General features: G+C 38.6%; 2 protein-coding genes and 2 long non-coding RNA genes across 7 annotated transcripts; 2 read left to right on the forward strand and 2 right to left on the reverse strand.

Annotated features, from left to right (window-relative positions):
- The first annotated feature begins 1710 nt into the window (after positions 1-1710).
- LOC120435150 lies at positions 1711-2841 on the forward strand. Its single transcript, XR_005609553.1, has 2 exons — positions 1711-1741; positions 2006-2841. It is a non-coding gene; the product is annotated as an uncharacterized LOC120435150 (long non-coding RNA).
- A 1686-nt stretch (positions 2842-4527) lies between these two features.
- On the forward strand, positions 4528-9436 carry actr8 (actin related protein 8). Its single transcript, XM_031745372.2, has 13 exons — positions 4528-4817; positions 5512-5682; positions 5799-5909; positions 6139-6243; positions 6368-6541; positions 6766-6859; positions 6945-7077; positions 7318-7471; positions 7629-7724; positions 7798-7938; positions 8034-8343; positions 8552-8715; positions 8843-9436. The coding sequence occupies exons 1-13, from the start codon at positions 4683-4685 to the stop codon at positions 8984-8986; spliced, it is 1932 nt and encodes a 643-aa protein (XP_031601232.1). The 5' UTR covers positions 4528-4682; the 3' UTR covers positions 8987-9436.
- Positions 9437-9662: 226 nt separating this feature from the next.
- On the reverse strand, positions 9663-12108 carry selenok (selenoprotein K). The gene is made up of 5 exons (XM_031745373.2): positions 11998-12108; positions 11408-11498; positions 10955-11029; positions 10491-10586; positions 9663-9986 (listed from the first exon to the last, which is right to left on the reverse strand). The coding sequence occupies exons 1-4, from the start codon at positions 12014-12016 to the stop codon at positions 10496-10498; spliced, it is 276 nt and encodes a 91-aa protein (XP_031601233.1). The 5' UTR covers positions 12017-12108; the 3' UTR covers positions 9663-9986; positions 10491-10495.
- Positions 12109-13906: 1798 nt separating this feature from the next.
- On the reverse strand, positions 13907-19728 carry LOC120435422. Of its 4 annotated transcripts, none has more exons than XR_005609718.1 (4): positions 19582-19728; positions 17394-18665; positions 15670-16994; positions 13907-14185 (listed from the first exon to the last, which is right to left on the reverse strand). It is a non-coding gene; the product is annotated as an uncharacterized LOC120435422 (long non-coding RNA). The 4 variants fall into 4 exon arrangements; XR_005609721.1 differs by having other exon boundaries at positions 15532-16994; XR_005609719.1 differs by having other exon boundaries at positions 15140-16994.
- Positions 19729-25901: the final 6173 nt, after the last annotated feature.

Here is a 25901-nt window from a genome sequence, read left to right on the forward strand (position 1 = left end):
TGGAGGCTGGAGCTCACTAGATAAGCTATATGTTTCCTTAATCTAGTGTGTTTTATTCAAATAAAAATTGAAAGCAGATGATTGGCTGTGGACTGTTGTCTTCTGGTTAAAAGGATTCTGGGCTCCAACTCAACCCTGTCAAACAAGGCTTTTTTTGTTATGAGCACATTGCATGTGTGTGTTTTCAATCCTGAAAATTGTTTGCATGTGTGTGTTTTTGTCTCTCTACATATTCTAGCCATGTAATATGCAGTTCTTCATATGTACGTTATGAGTGGGACATATGTACTTTAGTAGGCAGTGGTCTATCTACTGGACCTCCATCCAAAAACATAAGCAACAGCAGAATATACAACAGATAAAGTGCATCCATAAGTGCACAGGCCAAGTCATTTGGTGGTTAAAATAGCAATTTATGATTGACACATTTTTCATTTTCTGGAAATGAATTAATTAACTATTACTACTGCACCAAGTGCCCCTTAGTAGCAAATGAACACAGTTTATAAAGCGCAGAGTACGAAGGTATCGCTGCTGACAGAGACAGTAAGAGAGACTTCACCTCCCTAACGGAGCCCCGCCTGACTCTAACACTGTTAATAAATGTAACAGGGCTGGGTGCTGGTTCTAACTGCTAGCACGTTATCTTCAACATGTCATCTGGTCAGTCCATCCATGCACACTTGGAGGATCAAGTCTCCATTTCACTGCAGTATACCATCAAATTTTATCATGCATCAGTGCTGAACATTTAAGAGTGAATGTAATTGTGCAAGCACAGACACTTCTAAAAACGGTTTCCTTAGCAACGGAAGATTTTGTGCAAACAGCAGGTTGAAAAATCCAGGTGGCCAACCCTTGTCTCTCTGTAACAGATCAGAGGACTCCTTACATTGCATCACATGATTAATTGGCTGTGCTGTTTTCCCACCAGAAAAAGGACCAAAGACTCAGGCTGAGGAAAGGCTAATGAAGAAACTAATCCAATAACTAAGAGGAGTTGTAAAGGAGGAGTGGGAAAAAAAAAATCTGTATTCTAATTTTAGCATATAACACATATTTTTCCTGTGGTAATTGCATTTTTATATATATATATATATATATATATATATATATATATATATATATATATATATATATATATATATATATATATATATATATATATATATATATATATAAATTTTAATTACCGAATTTAGAGCAAAAGACTCGTAGAGTTACTGTTAATACACAAACATCACACATATCCATGGCACTCTCTATGGACTTGATCTAGTCAAATGCTTTGTGTGATCTTAAAAAAGATGAATACTCTTTGCGAGGTACAAATAACTGGACTCCTGTCCTACTTCATTCCTCTACTCTGCTCTGCTTCATTGCGGTACTCCAATAAATCACGTTCACTTCTTTCAAATGATCGCCCCTTGTGTGATATATGCAGTATTCGCTTTTATTTATTTCTGGACTCTGGACTGGATTAATTATGTTCAGCTTCTTAGTTTGTTTGCTATTTAATTTCTCTCCTTTGTGTATGCCTTTGTATTTATTTACAGCTGCCTGTAATTACTGATTACATTTGATCTTACCAGTGATAATGTCACGTCCAATTTACATTCTTTAGCCTTCCCCTACTTTAAGCACTAAAATGAGCTTTTGAGCCATAGTCGTGGTGCTTTTATTCTGAAAATCTATGAGCGGAACTGGTTCCGCAAACATCAGCTCATCCTACAGTGACAGAGTAAGTACAATGTTCGCAGTAATTATAGTCAGTAATGACGCAAACATCTTTCACTTGTCAGGGGATTAAAGTGAAGACAGTACTGTGATTACGCTCGTATGAGCTTCATTTAACAGATTTTGAATGATGCCTTTGTGTCCGTCGTTGTGCACAGCTTCTTATTCACTAATTCTTCAGGTATTGTAGGCTCCATACATTTATTGTAAATAAACGCAACTGTGTTTTTCTTTCATGTTGTCTAACTGCTTTCTCCATTCTTTTAAGGACCAACGAGAGCACTAAATTTAACGGCTTTTCAGCTGCTGATTGATGGCCTAGAAGCAGGAAACATGGGCAAGCGTAAGGATTTGACTGACTTTGACAAGGGCCAAATTGTGATGGCTAGACGACTGGGTCAGAGCATCTCCAAAACTGCAGCTCTTGTGGGGTGTTCCCGGTCTGCAGTGGTCAGTATCTATCAGAAGTGGTCCAAGGAGGGAACAGTGGTGAACCATCGGCAGGGTCATGGGCGACCGAGGCTGATTGATGCATGTGGGGAGCAAAGGCTGGCCCATGTGGTCCAATCCAATACACGAGCTACTGTAGCTCAAATTGCCGAAAGATTTAATGCTGGTTCTGATAAAAAGGTGTCAGAATACACAGTGCATCGCAGTTTGTTGCGTATGGGACTTTGATGCTTTGAGCAATGTTCTGCTGGGAAACCTCGGGTTCTGCCATCCATCCATTTGGTGTTACTTTCCAGACACTTCTCTGGATCGTCGATGAACATCCCGAGTACACCACCTGTAAGATAACCTCAGAGCTGAACAGACACCTCTGTCATATGGTCTCTGTAAAGGTATCTTTGCAGATATTGGCATCTTTCGAGGAGCAGCCAATCAGAAACCAGAGATAGAAACTGATTCCCCAAAGTTCGATAGAAAGAACAGTGAGCCTTACAAAGAATGTGATGCAAAGACTCTGTCTGAACCCCAGGGTGTTGTGCACAACACAGAAGAAGCTGAACCTCAAATCTGAATGTGAAAAAGGTCACTACTCCCAAAGTTTCATGACTGGAATAAAGAACCTGAACCTCAGACTAATTAAAAGGAATTACTTCATCTGATGGTAGATTTCAACATTTTTATTATGTCCAGATTGGTTCACTAGTAATGCTCACAATCATGATTTAATTCCTTCATTCCTCTCCCAAGCCTTTTTTATGAGTTCAAAAGCCAACATGGAACTTTTGGAAATTATTAGAAAATAAAAATGTGTTCTTCTGCATTAATGTGTCTGTATAAAATCCTCCACTAACTTTCTAAAATATTCCACAAGATGTTCCTCACAGAGCTGATGGTGGTCATTGGAGACTATCCTATTTTCTGAACCATTTATTCAATTCATGGTCGCAGTACTGAGAAATATATAATATTTTATTATTGGAGTATTAAAAGTTTTTTTTAGGGAAGTGCTGTTTATTTAGGGCTTATGCTATTTAGCTCAGCAGCAGTTACTTATCTTACTATGTATCTCCCACCCTCTAGAGCAGGGTTGTTAAACCCACTTTGACCCACAGTTGGTTAAACCAGTGACCAGTGAAACTCCCCTTTCTGACAATGCAAAGGACTCTACCTGCACATTTCATCCCTGAGATATCTTAATATGAGAAAAAGAAGTGCAGTTTCAACAGTACATCTAGGTTTTTCCACATAATAAAGAAATGCAGCTGTAGGAAAGAATTTCTGGTAGCTCACTCTCCAGACTGTCCTGTAATTACAGGAAAGATTTTTGAATTCACAGAAAATGTTCTTTAAAAAACAAACAAACCAAAAAATATAGTCTACTTGTGAAAAGAAAATTCTATAGTAAACAGTGAAAACAGGAACCTTTCTGTCTTTTAATTGTTTATTTATTACTTAATTACTTTGCTGAAGTCTGAATGGTGATGAGGGAGGTCCTTATTAGTAGGAAAAGCTGTAAAATAAGAGTGAAACAGTGCCTCCTTCACTTATTCCACAGCCATCCAGTGGGCCAAAGTAGTCTTTACAAGGCTATTTCTGGCCCCCAGCTATGTTTGACTACCCTTTTTTAGGATTGGGGTATCAGCGCTAAACAACCTCTGATGATTTCAGATAAGTAATAACTTCTGTGAACTCAGCTACTAAATACTCTGTGCTTTGCATCAAGAGAAGTGCAGGATCTGGCTTACCTAGAGATTTCTCATTTAACCAGTTTTGCTAATGGGATTTTCAGTTACACAGGCACAATAACACTGTTTTAATCAAATGGTCAAACAAGCTAACAAACTAATAGATTTCTCTTAAATAAAATAACCAATGCAAAGTACCTTAATTACTGAACATGGATTTGTTTTGTTTACTGTCACATCACTCCTAGAGTCCCCATACTAAGCCAGGAAAATAATATATATATGTACTGGCCACATCATGTGAAACTATTATATAAAAAATCCCAAACATGTCTGATGTTGAAATGTTTTTCGTTTCTTCTTCTTCTTTTTTAAAGAAAACAACCAGTTTGTCCGCAGCTTACTGTTATCACGTTTAAAAGTTTAAATAAAGTTTATGAAAAAAGAAATTGCCACGTCTTATAAAACTATCTAAAACAACACCCTGTACCATCGGAAAAACTGTTATCGCCTGGCGTTAACGCTTACACCACAAACAATGAAATATTATGTCATCTAAAAAATATAAAAACGAAAATAAAATGTATTAAAACGAACAAACAAACAAAAACGTGGAGACGCACAGAGAAGTCTTTGGACAAATAGAAATCGAAATGTTGCACCACGTGACCAAACACGGAAGTAAACTTTTCATTCAGAGGGAAGGCAATTGTGTTAGCTTGTGCTTCAATTTTGAATCATCTCGCTGGGACTAGAAGACCGTGAGTTCGTCATTTCTAAGTATTTCGTGGATTAAGTGGAAAGGAGACCATGACCCAGGCGGAGAAAGAGCAGGATAATGGAAAGGACAAAGAAAAGGAGCGAGACAGGGAGAAAGAGAAAGAGCAGCAGCGCGGGGTGAAAAGACCCATCGCTCCTCCGGCGATACCAGAGCCTCCTCAAGAGGTGAGACGGAAAATGAAGTACCCAGCTGTTGTATACATGAACTATAACCGTATATAATGCAGCATTTGTATTTTTCATGAACAGTTTGTTCTCGCTTGACACATGCTACACTACTGTGATAGTGCGTTTACTATCGTATTAGTACACTGTTGCTAAATGGGTCGACAGCCTGCTACATGTTACAACAAGGTTTAAAGCTCAGAGTTGTTGAGTTAAAACTGATATTGAAATATTTCAGCTCTGGATTGTTGACCTCTTTTTGTTTTTCCCAACACGGATGAAAACACGTGTTAACCCTTCCGATTTAAGCTCATTTTTAAAGTTTCAGGAGCTTAGATGTGGTAGAACTTAGGAAACTAGGTTTAACAGTCAGTATCTTTGTTTTGGGTTAAGACTGCCTGCAAGCATGACGGGTTTTGGGCTGTTTTTAAAGGCTTAAACTTAATGATACAGCATGCAGTGTTTTAGTTTTTGTGCTGGCATTAATGCACGTCTAACATTATGACAACAGCTCCAGTGTAGTATCTATCCTGCACAGAGCTCTGACCTCACCAGAGCCCTTGGATGGAAACAAATCCATGCAGCCAGTTTCCAAAAACTAGTGGCCAGTCTTTCCATAAGAGTGGAGGCTGCGCAGGTGTCCACAGTTGTTCTGTTGTTGGGTGAAACTTGAAATTTCTTTTCTTTTTCACAGCAAATACAGAGCAATTTTGTAGTTGTCATCCACCCTGGATCGAGGATGCTCCGCATTGGCCGAGCAACGGACACCCTTCCAGTGACGGTCCCACATGTAATAGCACGCAGGCACAAGCAAAGTGGCCAGCCCCGCTATGAAGATGCATGGCTGTTGAGAGAAGGTCTAAATGTATGTGACTCAAAACCAGGTGCACCCATAATACAACTTCACTGTTGTCAAATTAAGTTCGTGGTGGTGTCATTTTTAAGTGTTTATCCTTATTGTTTTGTCTTAATGTCCAACAGAAACCAGAAAGCAACGAGCAGAGGCAGAATGGCCTTAAAATGGTTGATCAGGCTATATGGTCCAAGAAGATGTCAAACGGAGTGCGGAGGACTCCTGTGTCTGCTGATCAGGTATGGTTATAAAAGAGAAATTAGGGAAGAAAGCAACATAATGCAGTGTGATTCTCTTCTAACTTATACAATAAAGAAATAAAGACTTTAAGGTCCTATAGCAACTTAGTAAGGTTTGAATGACTGATATACAATATAGAAAATAACTCTTTTCATTAATTGATTATGACGTGAATCCATAAAAGTATTTTCTTATAGCAGTGGTTCGGTTTTGTGTGTTTGTTTTTAGGCCAGAGCATATAACTGTCAGATCCGTCCTGCGGTGCTAGACAGCAGCTCCAGAGTGAAGTGGACAAACACAACCCACCATCCTCCTTATTTGGTCGGAGAGGAGGTCGGTGAATGTATTTGAGCAAGCTTGTAACTTCTGTGAAATATGACTTATTAAGCCATTTTCATTACCTAAAGCCTTGATTGATTAATTTTTATCCCCCTCCCCCATTTCTGCTATTGCACAGGCTCTTTATGTGAATCCAACAGACTGTTACAACATCCACTGGCCTGTAGTCAGAGGTCAGCTCAATGTGCATGCTGGTCCTGGAGGCTCACTGACTGCTGTCCTGGCTGACCTTGAGACAATTTGGAGTCATGTCATTCAGAAGCATCTGGAGATCCCTCTCAAAGATTTAAAGGTAGGAGAAAACTTCTCAGTTCTATAGCAGCATGCAATAGTCTTGAGACATCCCTCATTTCTTTATATTAGTATAAAAAAATAAGACCCTATCTATCTATCTATCTATCTATCTATCTTGCTTCTGTAATTGAGGCTTTCTACAGGCTTTGTGCTCCATAAACTTTCAAATAGATGATCATCCACGTTAATCATCAGTTGCTCATTTCGCATTATTTCTTTTAGTATTACAGATGTATCCTGTTGGTCCCTGACATCTACAACAGACAGCACATCAAAGAGGTTGTGAACATGCTGCTGCTCAATATGGGGTTCTCAGGTATCACACATGTAAATCTGCACACGTAACTAAGTGGAAATTTCTTTGTTTCCATCAACTTACTTCCTGTTCTCTTTGCGTGTAGCTATCATTGTGCACCAGGAGTCGGTGTGTGCTACATTTGGCAGTGGGTTGAGTAGCGCTTGTGTTGTGGATGTAGGCGACCAGAAGACCAGTATCTGCTGTGTGGAGGACGGAGTGTCACATCGAAACTCCAGGTGGGGCCGAAACCGACGTTTATGTTTAATTAAATTAAATCCATTTAATATTAAACATTATTTAATATTAAATATATTTAATATTTAATTATTTGACCCGGTTGTCACAGACAACAAACACAGAACAGTGACATAAGTTGAATATTTAATTTTAAAACTCATGTTAGTTTCACTTCCTGCTTTTATTGCATTATTTAGCAAATGTGTTACATGGTATCTTGTATTTGTGGGACTTTGCAGGTTGTGTTTAGCATACGGTGGCTCAGATGTGACCCGCACTTTCTTCTGGCTCCTGCAGAGGGCAGGATTTCCCTACAGAGATTGTCAGCTGTCTAACAGACTAGACTGTCAGCTCCTGCAACATCTGAAAGAGACCTTCTGCCATCTAGATCAAGTGTGTGTTGGTCAGGGTGGGAGGGTGTTAGTGTCTGTGCATTACAATGATTTGTTAGCATCTTTGAGTATTTAGCCGTACTCGCTTCTAAATAGTTGATGGAGCAGTTTTAAGTACATATTAACTACAAAATCTTTTTTCTGTTTTCTCTTAACAGGACATATCAGGGCTACAAGATCATGAATTTCAGACTCGTTTTCCAGAGGCCCCGGCTCTTCTGTACCAGGTTCGACTTGGGGATGAGAAACTACAGGTAATTATATCAGAAGGTAAAGACGATGCTGTTTTGATACTGGTGTTGAAATACTTTTCTGTCTTCTTTATAGGCACCCATGGGCCTTTTTTACCCGACGACGTTTGGGATTGTAGGTCAGAAGATGTCATCGCTTCAGTTCCGTTCCCAAGGCGACTCAGAAGACCCTCATGATGAACACTACCTCCTTGCTACACAGAGCAAACAGGATCAGGTAAAACACACACATACAGGTTTCATAGACCGAAACCAATCAAACCACATGGTTCTCAGCTATTTTTTTACTTACTCAATTATTTTCTCCAATAGTCCTCCAAATCAGCGGCAGACAGGAAAGCTATTTCCAGACCAAGTGGATGTTTGGAAGGGGAGATGAGCAGTCAGGGAGGGACTGGGGAGCTGTCAGATCTACCCAGGAGCTGTGGGGGTGGTGGAGGAGGAGGAGGGACGCAGGGGGAAACAGAGCTTGGGGCTGCCCATGGAGAGTCCCTGATGGGAGCAGGAGAGGTGGAAGAGCCTGTGTCTGCTCATCTGTCCAGAAAGACGGCCATCATGAGCCAATTTGAGAGCAAAGCATTAGGATTAGATAAGGCAGTCCTGCATAGCATCGACTGCTGTGGTAAGTGTTGTCTGTTTTACCTTTTTATTATTTGTTATCTTATGTGCAGCACTTTGTGATTCTGTCTAGAAAGGTTCTATATAAATAAAAGTTTATTTATTTATAAGTGATTAAGTTAATGTTTTTTTAATATTCAGAGATCCAGCAATGAGAATAAAAACTTCCATGGGATATCCTGTTTGAGCCTCTGTACTCATTTCATTTACAGCATCAGATGAAACTAAACGAAAGATGTACAGCTCCATCCTGGTTGTGGGAGGGGGGCTCATGTTTCATGGAGTTCAGGAATTCCTTCTTCACCGCATCATCAACAAGATGCCACCGTCCTTCAGAAGGCTGGTAGACAATGTGGAAGTTATCACACGTCCAAAGGTACCCCAAAATTACCTTATTTTGTCTCAGAAAAGGTTACAGACCTGCATCTGTCTTCAAAAGGCAGGTAACTTTATACTGCAGACTGATCCTGTAATGTATTTTATATGACACGTATGTGCTCTAGGACATGGATCCTCGGCTGATATCATGGAAAGGTGGAGCAGTGCTGGCATGTTTGGACACCACGCAAGAAATGTGGATCCACCAGAGGGAATGGCACCGCTTTGGTGTCCGAATGCTCCGTGAAAGAGCTGCCTTTGTGTGGTGAAAACAGGCTCTTCTTACTTGAAACGGTGACTCAAACTGTCCCGCTGTTCAGTGGACTGCAGAAGGATGAAATTGGCAAACTGTCAAGTACATTTCTACAGTAAATAAAGGAAGAGTGAGAACTGTTTTTCCAGAAAAAAGATTTAATCCCTTAAATAAACTCTATACATAGTGTGACGGTAAATTCTGACAATTCTAGCACAGTCACCAGTGTTTTTTCAGTGGTTTTTCCTGGCTGTTTAAGACAATGCAGATATTTCTGTTACTTCTGAACAGTATTAAATAAGTTTGACAGTTTTATGTCATGTACTGCAGTTGTATCACAATGCTCTGAATGTTCATGAATGTCTGGAATTCTAAATACAGTAAACCCATGATACCTGGTACAAGATATTTGGAATTGATAAAAACATTAAGTGATTAAGTGTACTCCTTGGAATTATATCATATTCACACACAAGACTCTGATATAATCAAGTCTTAAACAACTTTTGCAATTTGAGTTAAAAAAAAAAAGACAATGTATACCTGTGCCATTACCAAATTATCCATTGATTTTAGATATCCTAACAATTAGTGCTGAGCCAAAGGTGTGATACTGCTATTAGTACCGACCGACTCTTTGTGGAACCAAGCTGTGTCATTACCAAATGCGGCAATAATAGCAGGAGACACACTCAGTGGTATTTTTTATTCAACAGAAGGATACAAAAACACATTAGCTGATGACTCCCAGGAATCATGACCCATATCTAAAAAACCGGTGATACTGCAAGTTGGAAAAACCGACGCAGAAAATGAGGGAAGAAGTGATGTGGATAGCTGCGGTATCAGCCGTTCTGGCCCCTACGTGTAGGAATTCCCAGAAAGGCGTCAAGAAACTGCTTGTGGCAGTGGCAGCTGATGAGGAAGGGCCTTAGCACTGTGACTTTATCATCTTTCCTTGGCTTCTAAGACACTGTGCAAGGCCCCACGCCTACACTGCATGTGTAGGCGTTTACCTAGAGAGAGGAGCGGGTAATATAACAGTCAGGCAATGTTTTCATATCACAGCCGTATATAATCAGCTTAAAAGTACAGATGCTCTCAAGAACATCTGTGTTTCTTTGTTTGGCTAGGTCCCCCCAGGTAATAACCTAAATGCATTCATGAGTAATAATGAGTAATTTTGAACTGCATAAAAAAGGAGTTAATTGTTTACTCTTCAGCTATAAAAGGCTGAGGGCTACTTTCCAGTAGGGTGATGGTGATGCCATAGGTCCATGTACTAGGAGGCTGAAGAGTACCACTGGCCACCCCTCAGTATTTTTTGTTATTGATCTCATTAGGATCAAGTGATCAGATCATGATAACCCTAACAGTTATTACACAAAAGCAGCACATACACAGCAAACTGACATGCAAGTTTTGTTTCTGTGTCATTCATCCTTTGAAATTAATTTCACTTTACATATGAGCTGATACTAAAATGGAGTGTTTAATAAAAAAAGACAAAAAATTCTCACCTTCCTCATCCTCCTCCACCCATTGGTGGAGGACTGGGCCCTGCACCATGGTTTATTCTTCCCATCCTCCTTCTGCCACCAGGTGGACCTGGAGGACTAAAAGCAACAGTAGACAAGAATGTGAGGAACAAGTGGTATAAATTAGGGCTGTCAGCGTTAACGCGTTAAACAGCCCTAGCATAAATATAAATTAATTCAAGTGCTGAAACGGGCAACAGCTTTGTTAAACTGCATTTGTCATTCTCTGGATTATGACAATTTTTTTTAGATACAACTGAAAAAGAAATAACATCACATGCATCTTATTAGCTTTGTGTTACACATGACACACAATTCCTAATAAGCCAGCTTGCTCCTACATCGGATTATGTAATTTTCAGTGTTTAACATAAAGGGTAGTGTAGAATTGGTGTTCAGTGTGTGTATGTGTGTGTGACACAAATAATGGTGTTTCAGGGACTTACCCTCTGCCGTCAGTGAAGCGTGATGAAACAGAGCTTCCATTCTTTGACATGTCGGGGTGAAACATGGTTTTAAAACTGGTAAAAGAAAAAAAAAAAGAGTGGGGGCTTGTGCTTAATTCAGAATAAACCATAATGAAGGCTCTAAGAAAAGCCTCTTGCTTACTCACTATATTGTAAGTTTACTACACCATATTCAAACCAGTTTTACAGGCAACAGGTTAGCAGTATTAGAGAAACTGTAAGTCATCTATCTTTAGCGGAAGAAAGAGATTCTCAGCATCTTTTTAAGGTAGAAAAACAAATGTGAAAATACAACAGTAAATACAATCACACAACTCTTAACGAACCTTAAATACAGGCAATGAGAATATTAATGATTATTCAAAAGGTCACTCATCCATTATGTTAAATAAAGATGGCTATTTTGTTTCATTTAATTCTCATTTGACTTACAAGAGGCCGATAAAGTCCACTGCTCCCCAGAAAAGATCAACCAGTAAGGACAGGCGCCATGGAGACTGTGCCCTGCTGTCCAGGACCTGGCCTGATGGAGAAACACAGAGGTGGGTCAGACAGCAGGGATCTGTGATGCTGTTCACATTGCAAGACGGGAATACATGTATAATAATCATCAGTGCACCAGCCAGTCGTTAACCCGGATTTACTCTTTAGCTGGCCTTCAGTACACAAAGGCTAACAGCTAATCAGGGCATAAACGAGTTGCAGCACATTTCAAAACAGTTTTAAGGAAAGATAAATTTCGTTCCACTATGAAGTTGAAGTCCAAACGAAATCGCAGTCACATATCGCATTCTGGAAAAGCGACGAAGTTTTAAAACACCACCTAAGGTTCATCAGCTCAGCACTTCTTTCTGCTACGCAGATTCAACCAGGCTAGCTAACATCCTACTAACATCCTACATGGCTAAATGTAACCTAACACTTTTCACACATTCATGCTGTGCTTATGTTCTAAAATGTATAAAAACACCCAATAAATATCAAACAAACAAAGAAACCGTTAAAGCAGGGAAACCACTCACCGTTGGACACGTACACCATCTTCCAGAAAGTAACAGCAGCGCTGCCACAGCTGTGTTTACGGTTGGCTTCGCATTTCCGGGTCTGTTGCTGCTATGTGACACGCATGCGCACCGGCATCACACAACAGCTACAACCACCTCACCTTACACTCATAATAGAAAAACATTTCAACTTCTGACACATTGGGGTTTGTTTATACATTTTTTTATATACTCTGTCCAGTACAGGGCTTATGGGGGCAAAAAAATCTACCCACATAGAAACTTTTATTTTTTATGTGAATAATAGATATATCTATGTATTACAAAGAAAGGGGAGTGTCTGAGGTTGCTCAAGTTATTACTTCTTGGAACTCATTAATCTACAACTCACTCTCTAGAAGGTGGGAGACCCCATGAGTAACTGCTGTTGTCTGTATATAATAGGGCCATACAGCATTTCCCTAAAAGCTTCAATATTACAGTAATAGTGATAAAAATGAATTGCTTGTATGAACGTATGTGTGAATGGGTGAAAAGCATTACACATTTTCCACTACCACGACCCTGAACTAAATAAACAGTTAAAAAAATGGATGGACTGATATTCTCCAGTCACTAGTATGACATTTTAAAAGAAAAACTTAGTAATTCAGAGGAAATAGTAGAAGCACAAGTCTTTATTTTCTGGGGATCTTGTTCCATATTAATTTTTAATAAGAGCTCTTCATGATGCATGCAAAATAAAAAAGCTTTGCCTTACAATATAATACTATAAATAAGGAGCAATATATTATAACATTATAATGAAATACTGTTAAATATTTTCAAGTTGATCTACTTTTATGAATATTTGTCAGTCTGCACAGAGACCCATGTTTGCTCATATCCAGCTTGGACAAGGAATGAAGGTTTGTGAAGGCAATTTGTGGAAGTCTATTTCAACTAAACAAAAAGTAAAGCGTTTTGAACGCTTTACTTTAAAAAAAAAATAAAAATGAAAATGTGAATAAATGAAAAAGTTCAGCACAGATGGAAACTGTCGGTTAAATAAAGGCATACTGTTGCTTTATCAACACAGAAACAGTCCAAATGCAACCGAAAGCTCAAAATATAACACATCAGACCAAGTTACTCATGATCTTTGATCTTGGATACATATGTGTTTACGTCTTCATCAGAATTTCGTTTTTCAGTCTTAGAGTCAGGAACTGGTCTTGCATTGGATTCAGTAGCACCCGCATGTTTCTGTGGCTTATATTTTTTATTCATTGCTGATGGAGTAAATCCGTGTTCATTATAAGCATTTATTACTTTCTCCACTGTTTGGCTTGATACGTTACATAAGTCGGCAGTTTCGCTCACTGACAGTCCTGCAATCCGCGCACCGACTATGTGGCCCTTTTCAAAGTCTGTTAACTCACTCATACTGGACGGGGTAGTGTCAACTGCTTCTCTACTTTTATCCGTTCCAGTGCTGAGTATACTGTACGTCAGCCTTTCTTCCCCATTTCCCTTCTTTAAGAATGATTTGAGACCATTTCTGATGAGGCTACGGCGAACAGTAGCTGGATCAACTGAAGGGCCAGATGCATCTCTCAGGTCCTGTGTCAGGTCTTTGCTGGATCTTTTCCGATTTCTTAAGGACATGACTTTCAGATATTGTTCATCTGCTGTAGATAGTTTTTTAGGTCGGCCACTTCTTCTTTTGTCCTCCACTTGTCCAGTTTGCTGAAATTTTTTAAGGACACACTGCACACCATGCCGAGATATGCCAAGTTTTCGGCTAATAGTTCTTTGGGGTTCACCTTGTTGGTGCAAAAGTACTATTTTATGCCTGTCAAACCGTGTTATCTTCGGCATTTTTTGTAGATTTAACTAAAGATGCAACTAAAGAAATGGGAACAAATGAACAAACTGCCAAAATATATCATTTCAAACTGGTTCTTTGCTATGATTTCCATTACATGTTAACATAACACTGCTTCATTCCTTGAGTTAAATGTCTTTTGAATGCTCCAATGAAGCCAATGTCCAAAGGAAAAACTTTGAAAGACCTTCAGAAAGCCTGGATATTTGATGCTCAAGACAACTTTAAAAATTACAAGCAAGTCTGGCTCTTTGGGAAGCGAAATATAGAGAAACAAAAGGTGGGTCAAATCTTTTGCACAGCACTGTAGATGGAGATGGCTGGTTTTACTTCTTGGCCCTGAATGCAAAAAACATGAAAGAAGAAAATACCAGAAGTTAAAATTTCAAACACAATGAAACAACAATACACAGTTGTCTTTCTCTTTGTGTTGATTGGCAACCAGTGTGCATCCTGAGGGAGACATGGAGGGACAAATTATAGGGACGAATCATAACTGGCGCCCCCAGTACCCTACCAACCACATACTCTTAATATGATACAGTCTTTTCTGTATCATGAGAACGTTTACTTCAAGTTTGTTAAGCATATTTTGATGCTAACAGTTCTGTACTATCAGGCTCCTTAAAAAGTATTATGACTCTGACTCAAGTAAAGTACGTATTATATATAGGACAACTGGATGAGCGGGTGATCCATGCTATATAGATCGTGCAGAGGCCTTGGTGTGAATCTGTCCTAAGGCTATTTACTTGGTGTCTTTCTCCAGCTTTACTGTCTTCTTTCCACTGTCTAATCAAATAAAGGATTAAAAGCCCAAAACATACATTTAAAAAAGTTTTAGTTTTTATTCTAGCTGCTGCCCTGGTGGTGTTTAATGGGATGAGAACAGGAAGAGGGAAGAAAAAATATAAAAACAGAATTCTATGGAAATTTGATATAAGGTCTATAGGTACTGGATGTAAATGGATGCCCTACTTTAGGATAATATACTACACTAACATATATAATACACTAATATATATATATATATATATATATATATATATATATATATATATATAATACATTACCTAAGTAAATTTATTGAAAAATTTAAATGAATTTTAATTATTACTGATGCTCATCAGGGAAGCACAAAGACGCCATTGCAAAACTTTACTCTCCTGCTATCTGCAGAAAAGTTATGTCTGCTCTGATGAGCTGTTTTCTACAGCTGCACAGAGACCCGAGGGATCTGCCATGGTGACGCTATTTTTCAGAGAGACTGGTCAGTGGGCGGTGACCTTATACCTGTTGATCACTAATGTAATGTCCATCGTCTGCAACATCAGTTACCATGGTGATGTACCTCCGTGAGAAGTGAACCACCTTGGCAGTACAGAAAACCCGCATTAGACGAAAATCTGCTTCGTAGTACAGGCCCCTGAAAATCATCCCCAGTGTTCTCTACACCAGTTCACCTCCAGCACTTCCAGAACCCCCCCGAAAAGAAACAGGTTAACAGCTAATCAGTCAGGACACAAACGCAACAGGACAGCTAAAAATGGTTTAATCAGTCATGTGCTCTTCTCGGGAAAACGAGTGAGTTTTACTGAACCGCCTAATGCTGTCCACCTTAAAAATAAAACAATCAGTCATTATTGCACAGCTTCAGTTACAAAAGCTAAGAAAGCAAAGCTAACCTGGCTAAATGTAGCCTTACACCTTTCTACCGCAACACGTTCATGTTGAGGTGTAAAATGTTCTTTGCATAAAAAACATAAACACTGCAAACATATTCGCTCTGACGCCGAGAAAACGGATGAAAACACAGGTCAAACCTCTCGCGGTTGGACACGTGAACCCTCTTCCACAGAGTAACAGCGGCGCTGTCACAGGTGTGTTTGTGGTTGGCGCTGCACTTCCGGGTCTGTTGTTGCGTCACCGTGTAAAGCGCACGCACAGCCGTGAAGAGAACAAGCTAAATCACTGCAGTTACATTAGTACTGTAATTTTCAACACATGAGATTCTTTTTAAATATTAATCATTAAGCCTCTTGCTTTTTCAATATATATGTATGACGTATTCTATTAGCTTTGCCTTGGTTATGTTATTTCAGAGTTTTACTGTTTTACCATTTGATTAAAACAGTGTTATGATGTCTGGATACCTGAGAATCCTATTAGCAAACCAAACCAAAGTTCCATGTTTGCTGGTAAACTCGGGAAATAAAGGCTTGGGAAAGGAACAAAAGCTGCATGAGAACAAATTCCTACAGAAAAACAACAGGTAACACAGTGAGGACAGTTACTAGTGAACCAGTCTGGACATAATAAAAAAGGCTGAAATCTACCACCAGATGAGGTAATTCCTTTTAATTAGTCTGAGGTTCAGGTTCTTTATTCCTGTCATGAAACCTTTGAGAGTAGTGATCGTTTTCACGTTCAGATTTGGGGTTCAGCTTCTTCTGTGCTGTACCTTTGCACAGCACCCTGGGGTTCAGATATAGTCTGTGCATCACATTCTTTGTAAGGCTCACTGTTCTTTCCATTGAACTTTGGGGAATCAGTTTCTATCTCTGGTTTCTGATTTGTTGCACCTCGAAAGACACCAGCTTTATGGAGCTCACGCCGTACAGTCTTTACAGAGACTGTATGAGAGAGGTGTCTATTTAGCTCTGAGGTTATCTTACAGGCGGTGTACTCGGGGTGTTCATCGACTATCTGGAGAAGTGTCTGTCTGTCCTTTTCAGTGAGCTTTGACTTGCGCCCGCTGTTCTTTTTTGCTGATGCTGTTCGTCCATGTTTGATGTACACAGTCATGACTCTTGACACTGTTCCCCTTGCCACGTTAAACAGCTGTGCCGTTTTTGTGACAGATGCACCCGACAGCCGTGCAGCAACAATCTGGCACCTTTCAAACTCTGTCAAGTCACTCATACTGATTTGAACACTGCTTTTAAAGTGGTGAATATCTCGTTTGGACACTGTCACCTGACAAACAAGCAGGAAACCCAGCCACTGTGTTGGAGCACTGTCACTTAGGTACCCCAACGTCCACTGTCACATGGCGCTTCCATGATTTTGAATGCTGAAGCAGTGATGTCCTGGTTAGTGGACCAATCAGCTGCTGACAAGCTGTCAAATGTAGTGTCCTCCTTGCTCTCTAAATAGATGGAGAAAGCAGTAAGTCTAAACAAACAAACAAACAAACAAACAAAAAACAACAGTTTTATTTATTTAAATATATTAATTTTACACTAATAAAAATGCTGTGGATTAATCAAGGACTCACACAACCACTGAGGGGAAACCCACAGCAGCTGAAGCATTACTAAATGACTAAAGGAGCTAGGCAAAACAACAACTCTATCAGACTCTATCAGTCAAAAACTATTAAATAAAACTCATTCTCGTTAACAGCTAAATCAGTGCTACTTCTGGATGGTATAATGGTAATTACGGCTAGCAGGTAGCAAGCACGGCTAAAGTAAACGCAAGGCGCGTATTCACAGTACACATTTGGGTCCTTACTGACAATAATTACAGATAAAATTGTACTTACTCTGTCACTGTACGACGAGTACAGAGTACAGTTGTTTTACAAGGAAGCAAGGAACTAGTTCCGCTCATAGATTTTCAGAATAAAAGCGCCAGGACCATGGGGTGCACATTCTAATACTGCTAGGAGAGGAACGACCGAGACACCTCAGCAAGAACAAATTAAGTAATTTGTTCTATTCATGTCTGCTCCTCTGTCCTCCACTCTCCTGCCGGTGACCCACAAATTAATCTCAGTACAGCATGCTGAAGGTTGTCAGCAGTTATGCTTTAACAAAATTTATGTACAATGTTCCTCCATGATATTTAATCGACAACTTTGAAGGACGTCTAATTTTCTAACTGCCTGTTGCCTCCTCTCAGAGAGTATGTGCAATTTGAGAAATGAAATAGTGTCATTAACACAGAAAGAAAATACACAAAAAGATTTAAATTTAAGATTTATTTGTTAAAAATATGCAATATTGCTCAAAAAAATAAAAATAAAAATAAAGTATGAGTTTGCAACACAGCCAGTCCACATCAGCAAACAGTTTAAGATCATTTTTGGCCACTCCTATTTCGAATTTCTTTAAACTAAACAGTAAAATTAGTTTACTATAAATAAAGTAATTGATATTCTTTTTTTTTTTCTTTTTTTTTTTTTAACAGATAATCTCTCAGCAGACAGGAAAAGTGTTGGTTAAAAAAAAGGCATACTGTGGCTTTCTGAAAACAGAAAAAGTGTAAATGTAACATAAGGATCAAAGTACAGCTCATCAGACCAAGTTATTCATCTTCTTGGGTCTTGGGTTCAGGCGTGTCCATGTCTTCATCAGGATTTTGTGTTTCGACCTCAGACTCAGGAACCACTTTCGCCCTGGCCGCTTTTCCATTAGCAACTGTATTTTTCTGTGGCTTGCGTGTTTTTTTTTTCTGTGCTGATGCAGTAAATCCGTAGTTCTTATAAGCACTCATGACTTTCATCACTGTTCGGGCTGAAACGTTACACAGCTCGGCAGTTTCGCTCACAGACATGCCTCCAATACGCGCGCCGACTATTTTGCCTTTTTCAAAGTCTGTTAGCTCACTCATGCTGGAGGTGGAGAGGTTTCGACTACTGCTTGTAGACTGGACAGACAACCCCAACGATCAGTCAAGCTAATAGCTGTGCAACTGCCTCTGTAGCTTGGACTCATTCACATCAAAGCTGAATTGTTTCCATGCGGTGTTCCTTGGTTTGTCCACTGCAGTGCTGTGTATACTCTGAGAGGGATGATTGGTGATGCTCTGTGGCCTGAATGCAAAACATAAGAAACATCAGAAAGTAAAATTTCAAATCTAACTGACACTATTGGAGAAGCTCATAGACTAGTGGTGCAAAAAAGTGCACTTCCGGAATTGCTTTACTAACAAACACGTTCAATATATTTGTACTTTAGGTACTTCCACTTCTATTCAATTACATTTTAGACTCAGTGCACTTCATTTTAAATATTGAGCTGCTTATCATTTTGCAGGTTTAATATAGATATACTAATGCGTCATTATATTATTATAATAAAATAACATGCTAAAGTCATCTAAAGCTGCAACTATCAGTTATTATGGCCCAATAATATGATGCTAGTTGGCTTTATCAGAAAAAATAAATAAAAACAATATTTTTTCAAGCCTTTGTTAACAGCCATGTTGAAAATGGCCACCATCTTGAGTTTGGCTGGTGGGTGGCTGATGAGCTTTATCAAACAAGTAAACATAAAAACAGCATGTGTGCCAGTTTTGGTGCGTGTATCCTCTTGTGAACCATTTCCGTGTAATGTTCAGGTATCTGCTGCTCTACAGGATCAAACAAACGCGTCCTGAGTGAAGCTGATTCCAGCATCAGGAATCACAAAACCACTAAAGGTGAGCCAACATCACCTGATACGTTAAAGTAACTGTTTTAGGATCCAGATAACATCACCCGAACACTTTGCGTCACCATGCAGCAGCTCAAGCACACTTACAGAAGCTCGTTGGTGCTTTTTTCCAACCAAACCGATGATAATCAGTCTTGCTGTAACGTTCAGTTTTGCTAGCCAGGTAGCAAACCGCAACATATCTGCCCTCAACAAACTGCATATTCCGAGCACGCCTTCATCATTGCAACACAATTTATATTCAAATTAAACATAAAAGAATTTGTACTAACTATTATGCACTGTACTTACAACTAAAGCTGAACAAGTCTGTGTTTGTGTCCACTGCTACTCTTCTGTGCGTCACGCGTTTCGCCAAGGAGAACAAAATACGTCCGGCGGGGTTTTTCACAATAAAACTCTCAATTTGTGAAAAAACTGTATTATTGATAAAGTCAAAGATCCAAGGCAGACGTTAGAATTTTATTCATACCGTGTTCATGAAATAGCTGAGTAAGAAAGTGCTTTTGTTTTCTATTTTTGTTGGTAACAGTCACCCAACAGATGGTCCTACTGGTTAAAGATAGAAAAATATATTTATGTGATTTTAATATATTAAAAAAAAAAAAAAAAATACTATATTAATTCCCCCCCACCAAACAAACAACAATAACAAAAACATCCAGAAACTATGAAACTAGTTCCTATACAGATTATCACAAGGTTTCTGAAGTAACACAGATTAAGCTCGTCCTTCTGTCAACATCCTATAAAACACAAAAGCTCCATAAATAACTTCTCAGAATATTAATGATAATTTGATTCACAATAAATAAATAAATAAATAATCCCCTTGCACTACACACTGTACTGTGCAGAACTCTTGAGTCAACCCTCGTTTCTTTCAATTTCACTTCCAGGGAGCTGAGAGCAATAGTTCTCAGGGCTTTTGAAAGTATTTCAATATTTTATGTTTTTTACAGCCAAATTTGTAAATAACCCATTTTCAAATATTATCTTTAAGCCCTTTCTTACTAGCAGCGGGTCACACAAACACAGCATTTGTTCCCAATGTCATGTTCTTAAGAAACAGAAAAAAAGTTCAGCAAAGACCTGAAACAGGATCTAAAAGTTACATCTGGTCCTGAAGTTGATCCATCTACTGTTCACCGCAGCCTCATCAGAAAGGGTCTCAAAGAAGAAGGAAATATGAACACAAAAAATACTGTCAGATTTTGAATACATTTGATTTTGCAATACCATCTGAAAAACATCTGACTGGCAACAGCTTCATTTTTCAGCATGACAATGTCCCCAACACATTCCTGGTGCAATAAAAACACAACTGGAGACAGCCAACACCCAAAGAAGAGATCTGGATTATTCCTGAAACTACTTAAAGAAATAACAAGAAAGATGCCTAAATAAATAAATCACTGCACTAATTCCAATTTACTTAACAAAACACATCAAGAATTAAAATCTGACTCAAGATATTTGGACAGTACTAAACATAATTTACATGAATAAATGGAATCTCCCAACAACTTTATTAAGTGACTAGAGTTGGCCACTTAATAAAGTTGTTTCATGTTACTTTAAGTCAGAGGTTCCCAAAGTGTGGGGCCCGCCCCTAGGGGGCGCAGAGCCATTGCAGAGGGGGTGCGGTATGAAAAAAAAAGAAAAAAAGAGCGCTTGGACACTGTGGACAGGTTTTTGACGGGGCTCCCACATAAACGCAAAGCAGGAGATGAAGCATCGCCAAATATGTTTCCAAACCAACTTCCTTCCAAGCCAAAGACTAGAAAATATGGTGAAGCATATCTTCCCTTTGGCTTCACCTGCACAAGTGCCAAGGTAGGTCTCCCCTGCAAAATTAGTTTCCCTGCGTCGGGAGCAGCGCTGGGCTCTCCAAATCACGGACAAACAGTATCCCACATTCTTGATTTTTAGTTCACAAACACTTCTTGTAATAACTAACTACTCCTGATATTTTGGACATGTTAGCTCTTTATGCAGTAAAGTTACAGTGGGATACAAATAATATCAGGCTGATCCTGCCGTAATTTGTTCCCCCTGTTCAAATCACGGACAAACAGTATCCCACAGCTGTTTATGTGTTTAAATCCATTTTGCACAGACAGACATTTTTTGAACAATGTATTGATAGCAATGTTGAATATTATTACACAGGGAAAAAAAAGGTGGTGGTGGGGGGACATTTTTCTTGTAAAAAAAGGGGGGCCTGGCAAAAAAAGTTTGGGAACCACTGTTTTAAGTGTTGCTGGAGTCTTATTTGTTGTGACTGAAATGATAAATGCTCTTAAAGCTATTAAATTTACTGTGAAAAGCAACTAAGAAGCAAAAATGTAAGATAAAAGTTAAAATAGTAAAACATAGCAGAAATGAAACACGAGCATCCTGTACTTGAACATGTACTTGAATGTTCTATTATGGAGCGCCGACATATAAATGTTATGAATGTGCCAAGAAACTATGCAAACACGTAGTGAAATCTAAAAACAGAGATAATTTAAAACGTACCAAAGTAAAGCGATCTCTCTCCTTTCATGTCGCTGTCATAATCTCCTCGCCTGTTAATATGTGCATCCAGCCTTTACATTACTGCCCTCTTGCGGCTGCAGTCAGTTATTTTCGCTGTTTCAGTCTCCATTGCTCAGTTCAGAGCTGGACAAGCTGAGAGGCCAGAAGCTTTTTTTTCACATCAACATCTAAGTCCTCATTATTTTCTGAAAGCTTTAGTATGTTTGACAAGATGCTTTAAACAAGCAAACATGGATGTCTGAGTTAGCCAAAGTGTATTATTCATGGTAATTACAATTTAGAATACAGTATACTGTATAGAAAGAGCAAAGAATTGGTATAAGTCACATAGTCACCTCTGCATTAAAGCAGCCATTAGTTCTCTAGGGGAGCTAATGGGATTAGGTAAATTGGTAACTGTAAAATGCCCACAGGTGTGAACGGTTATCTGTCTCTATGTGTTAGCCCTGCGACAGACTGGCGACCCCGTCTCTTGCCCTGAGACAGCTGGGATGTATCCCTCATGAATGATATCAAGTCATCTTGAGCCACAAACAACATTCCTGTCACAAGGTAGAAGCCGCAATCATTTTTTGGCAGTGACTTTTATATATCCTTTATTTTTCCAGTTAAAAAAAAATCTTGCTAACATTAAAAATGTTAGTTTTTTTCCTTCTTCTTGGTAATCTTGACAGGAGGATAGCGATAATTGCAACAAATATAACGTTCTGTAAACATATTTTATGGCAAAAAAGGACCAGATTAGTTATAATGTAAGTACAAGACAGTTATAAAGATACCTGAAAAATATGTAATTTTCAAATTTGATATATAGGCCCTAAATCCTGTTTACTAGAGTTTATTTCCCAATATAAGTAACATCATTACACATAAAAAACAAGAAACACTAGAAATCTTTTTTTTTTTCAGACGAGCTCTTAAGCAAAACCAAAATTAAAAAGTATTATAAATAGTGGAATCTAGGGGATGTAGCAGGAGCACTGAGATATCAGTGATACAGTAAGGCATTTATACAACATTTAGAAACTTGATGGTCACAGGAAGAGAGTGGGTAGAAGCAGATGGAAGAAATGATGATTACCTTTCTCAGGATAGGACACGCTGTTCTTGCTTGTCAATTCGTTTTAGTTTAACTGCCATTAAACTAAAACGAATCTGAAAGGAATCAAAAGTGATAAAGTGATCAGCAAAATGGGACTCCTCCAATTTTCCGACTTGAACAAACATTCCAGACTGGAGCGCCCAAAGAAGAAAATGGATACAAAACCTTTAAAACCTAGAACCAAATGAGGAACGGTCCATGGAAATAGATACTATCCAGTAAGTCAGACTTTTTTAGCTTTCTCCTTGTTTATCATTTTACCGCTAGCATAGTGAACCGTTGTGAAGTAGTATCATGCAAACCAAACAGGTGCGCTCAAGAATGCATCTTAGATTTTAAAAAATATCTTTTCATAGTTTTAACATTGAATTGGATTTTTTTTTCATTGTGCGACATTCTAAAAGCATCTTAAAATGCGTCTTGCTTGAAATGAAAAAAGATTGTCATAAGGTAAGCTGCTCAACTTCAGCAACAAAGTTGAGTGAAAACATAATTTGAAGATGTTGGTTGCTTCAAGAGCAGGTTGGTGTTGCAGTGGTTATAGGAAAAGATTCTTGGGTACTCTAGTTTCATGCCACAAAAGAGATGCTTGTTAGGTTAATTCGTTACAAAGTTCTTGCAAAATTTTTTAAACCGTACACTGCAGTTACTTCATATGTTTGGGAAATTTTTGATCATAGTTTGTGTGAGGTGCTGTGTGTATGTGTGTAGCTGAACGACTGAACCATTGCCATCTTAGTTTTTTCCATTTAAAATTGAGCCTTTGTAGATTATTTAACAGATGATCATGCAGGTCTAATTATAGGTATGCTAGTTGTGTCTGGTAATGGTTGAAACTGAAGGCTGGCCGGATGCAAAGTGATCTACTTTTTCCACGTGGAGTACAGTGCTTAACATATTTATTAGACCAGCATCCAAGGTTTATGCTAAAACTGCTGTGGAAATAGAGGAAATTATTTTACTGCTACAATATAACCTGCATTATTATAATTGCATTAATAACATTCTTTACAGCATTATTCCATTTAATAATATTTCTTACAGTATTGATATTGCATTAAAGTTGTTTATTGAAGATGTTCATTTAAGGATCCTTCCATTATGTTAACTTTTATTACAGGTATGGCCAGAAGTATTTCTTACACATTGCATAGTATTTGTGCTTATTCAGAGTTGTGGCTTAGTCTACAGAGGGTCTTAAGCTTTGTGAAGCGCGAGTCTTCACAATCTATTGTGTTGAGGACTAAAGCATAGAAGGATAATTGCATACACGCTTACAAAACACATATAATACATATAATCTAGGAACAGGCCTGAGCAAGAGGCCCAAATGTATTCAGCTTCCTGTTGCAACCTGTTGCACTTTACCCTGCTTGGTGACAGATGACCGGAGTAAACAACCAGCCCTCAGAGACCCTTAGGGCTTGAAGATTATTGCCTTGTATGGAAGGTGTGATAGAAAGAGGAACTTCTCTGTCTAATTTTAGGGGTTTAAGATTGACCATTTACTGTAACTGATGCATATTATGTTCAATTGTGACGCATGAGGGGGCGTAACCCTGATGAATGAAACCATTCTGAATTGAGCTGTTCGGGGAAGATCGATGCTGGGGTTGCAGTATACATCTTCCCACCTGTGTGCTCAATAAATCATTGTTTGACTTAACTCTTCTGGACCAGTGTTGTTTTTGTGCCCTCCCTCAATATTTGAACTCGCAACATTTTGGGGGCTCGTCCTGTGTATTGAGGAGGGAGTGATTTCGGAGCTAAATTAATATTGTGAATTACTGTACTAGTTTTTAATGCCATGCAATGGTTAATTCACAAATTTAATAAGATATAGTTTGGAAGAATCAAAACCAAAAATCTCATGTTTCACTTTTAAGATGTGTCTAATGAAATTATTTCCTGATCTGTGTTAAAGCCCACTTAAGCTGCAAAGACCAGAGTCTCCTGCAGAGAGTTATGTTTCCATGAACAGTGACATGTCCAAAGGGGAACCGCTACACTTTAGTAATAATCAGCCAAGGTAAGATACTGTGGAAATACAGTTCTATTTAACAGTTAAGAAAACCTCATTTAAAATCCCACTGTGATTATCAAATATGTTAAAACTGTAAGTACAGCATTGTAGTCTTACTCGAAGGTAGATTGCTGCTAATTCATGTTTTGAATATTTTGGATTGTAACTTTTTGATAGGCATGAAATACTGTTGCCAACACAAAACAAATCTAGCTGCATAGGGGCATCTAACACTAAGAATGTTAATGTGACATTAATAGTTGTAATATGTGCCGTGGAATCTATCCATGAATGCAGAAGTGACAATGAGCAGTATTTAAGTTCATGCAACGTTGCTGTAAATACATAAGTAACTGAAATACAGCATTGAAGTAGATAATTTATCACCAGTATATGGTTGTCAGTTAAATGATGACGTTATTCAGTATTTATTTTTGGTAAATCATATAATATTATCGTCGTTTGTTGCTAAGCCACGTGTATGTGGAAGCGCAGATTCAGCAGACTCTCTGTGTAGTCAGCAGAAGTTACCCAATTTACTGTCCAGTAAAAAGACAGTGAAAAACATGAAACATAGCTGATCTTTTTCAAAGCCTAATATGTAGCCTTGGTGTTTGCCGCATTTGCATGTCCTCACACACAATTTAAAGCATTCTGTTACTGGACTCAGGAGATGCTGAGGCCTGGTCATAACACTAAATTGCATTTTACAGTGTGTATGGTTTAAGCCACAGCTGCCATAAATTAACAGTACTGAAAAGTACAAAAGAATTTTTAATTTTTTGTAATGAGTTCACTAATTTAATAAGGAGGTTGCATTGTATGATGAAAGTGTTTCCTGATCTGTGCTAAAGTTTACTTGAGTGCCAAAGGCCAGAGTCTACTGCAGAGAGTAGGGGAGACCGGGGATAGTTGTAACATTTTTGACATTTCTGTCTGTAA

This window comes from Oreochromis aureus, linkage group 20 (assembly GCF_013358895.1).
Source record: "Oreochromis aureus strain Israel breed Guangdong linkage group 20, ZZ_aureus, whole genome shotgun sequence".
In the NCBI taxonomy this organism is placed as follows: domain Eukaryota; kingdom Metazoa; phylum Chordata; class Actinopteri; order Cichliformes; family Cichlidae; genus Oreochromis; species Oreochromis aureus.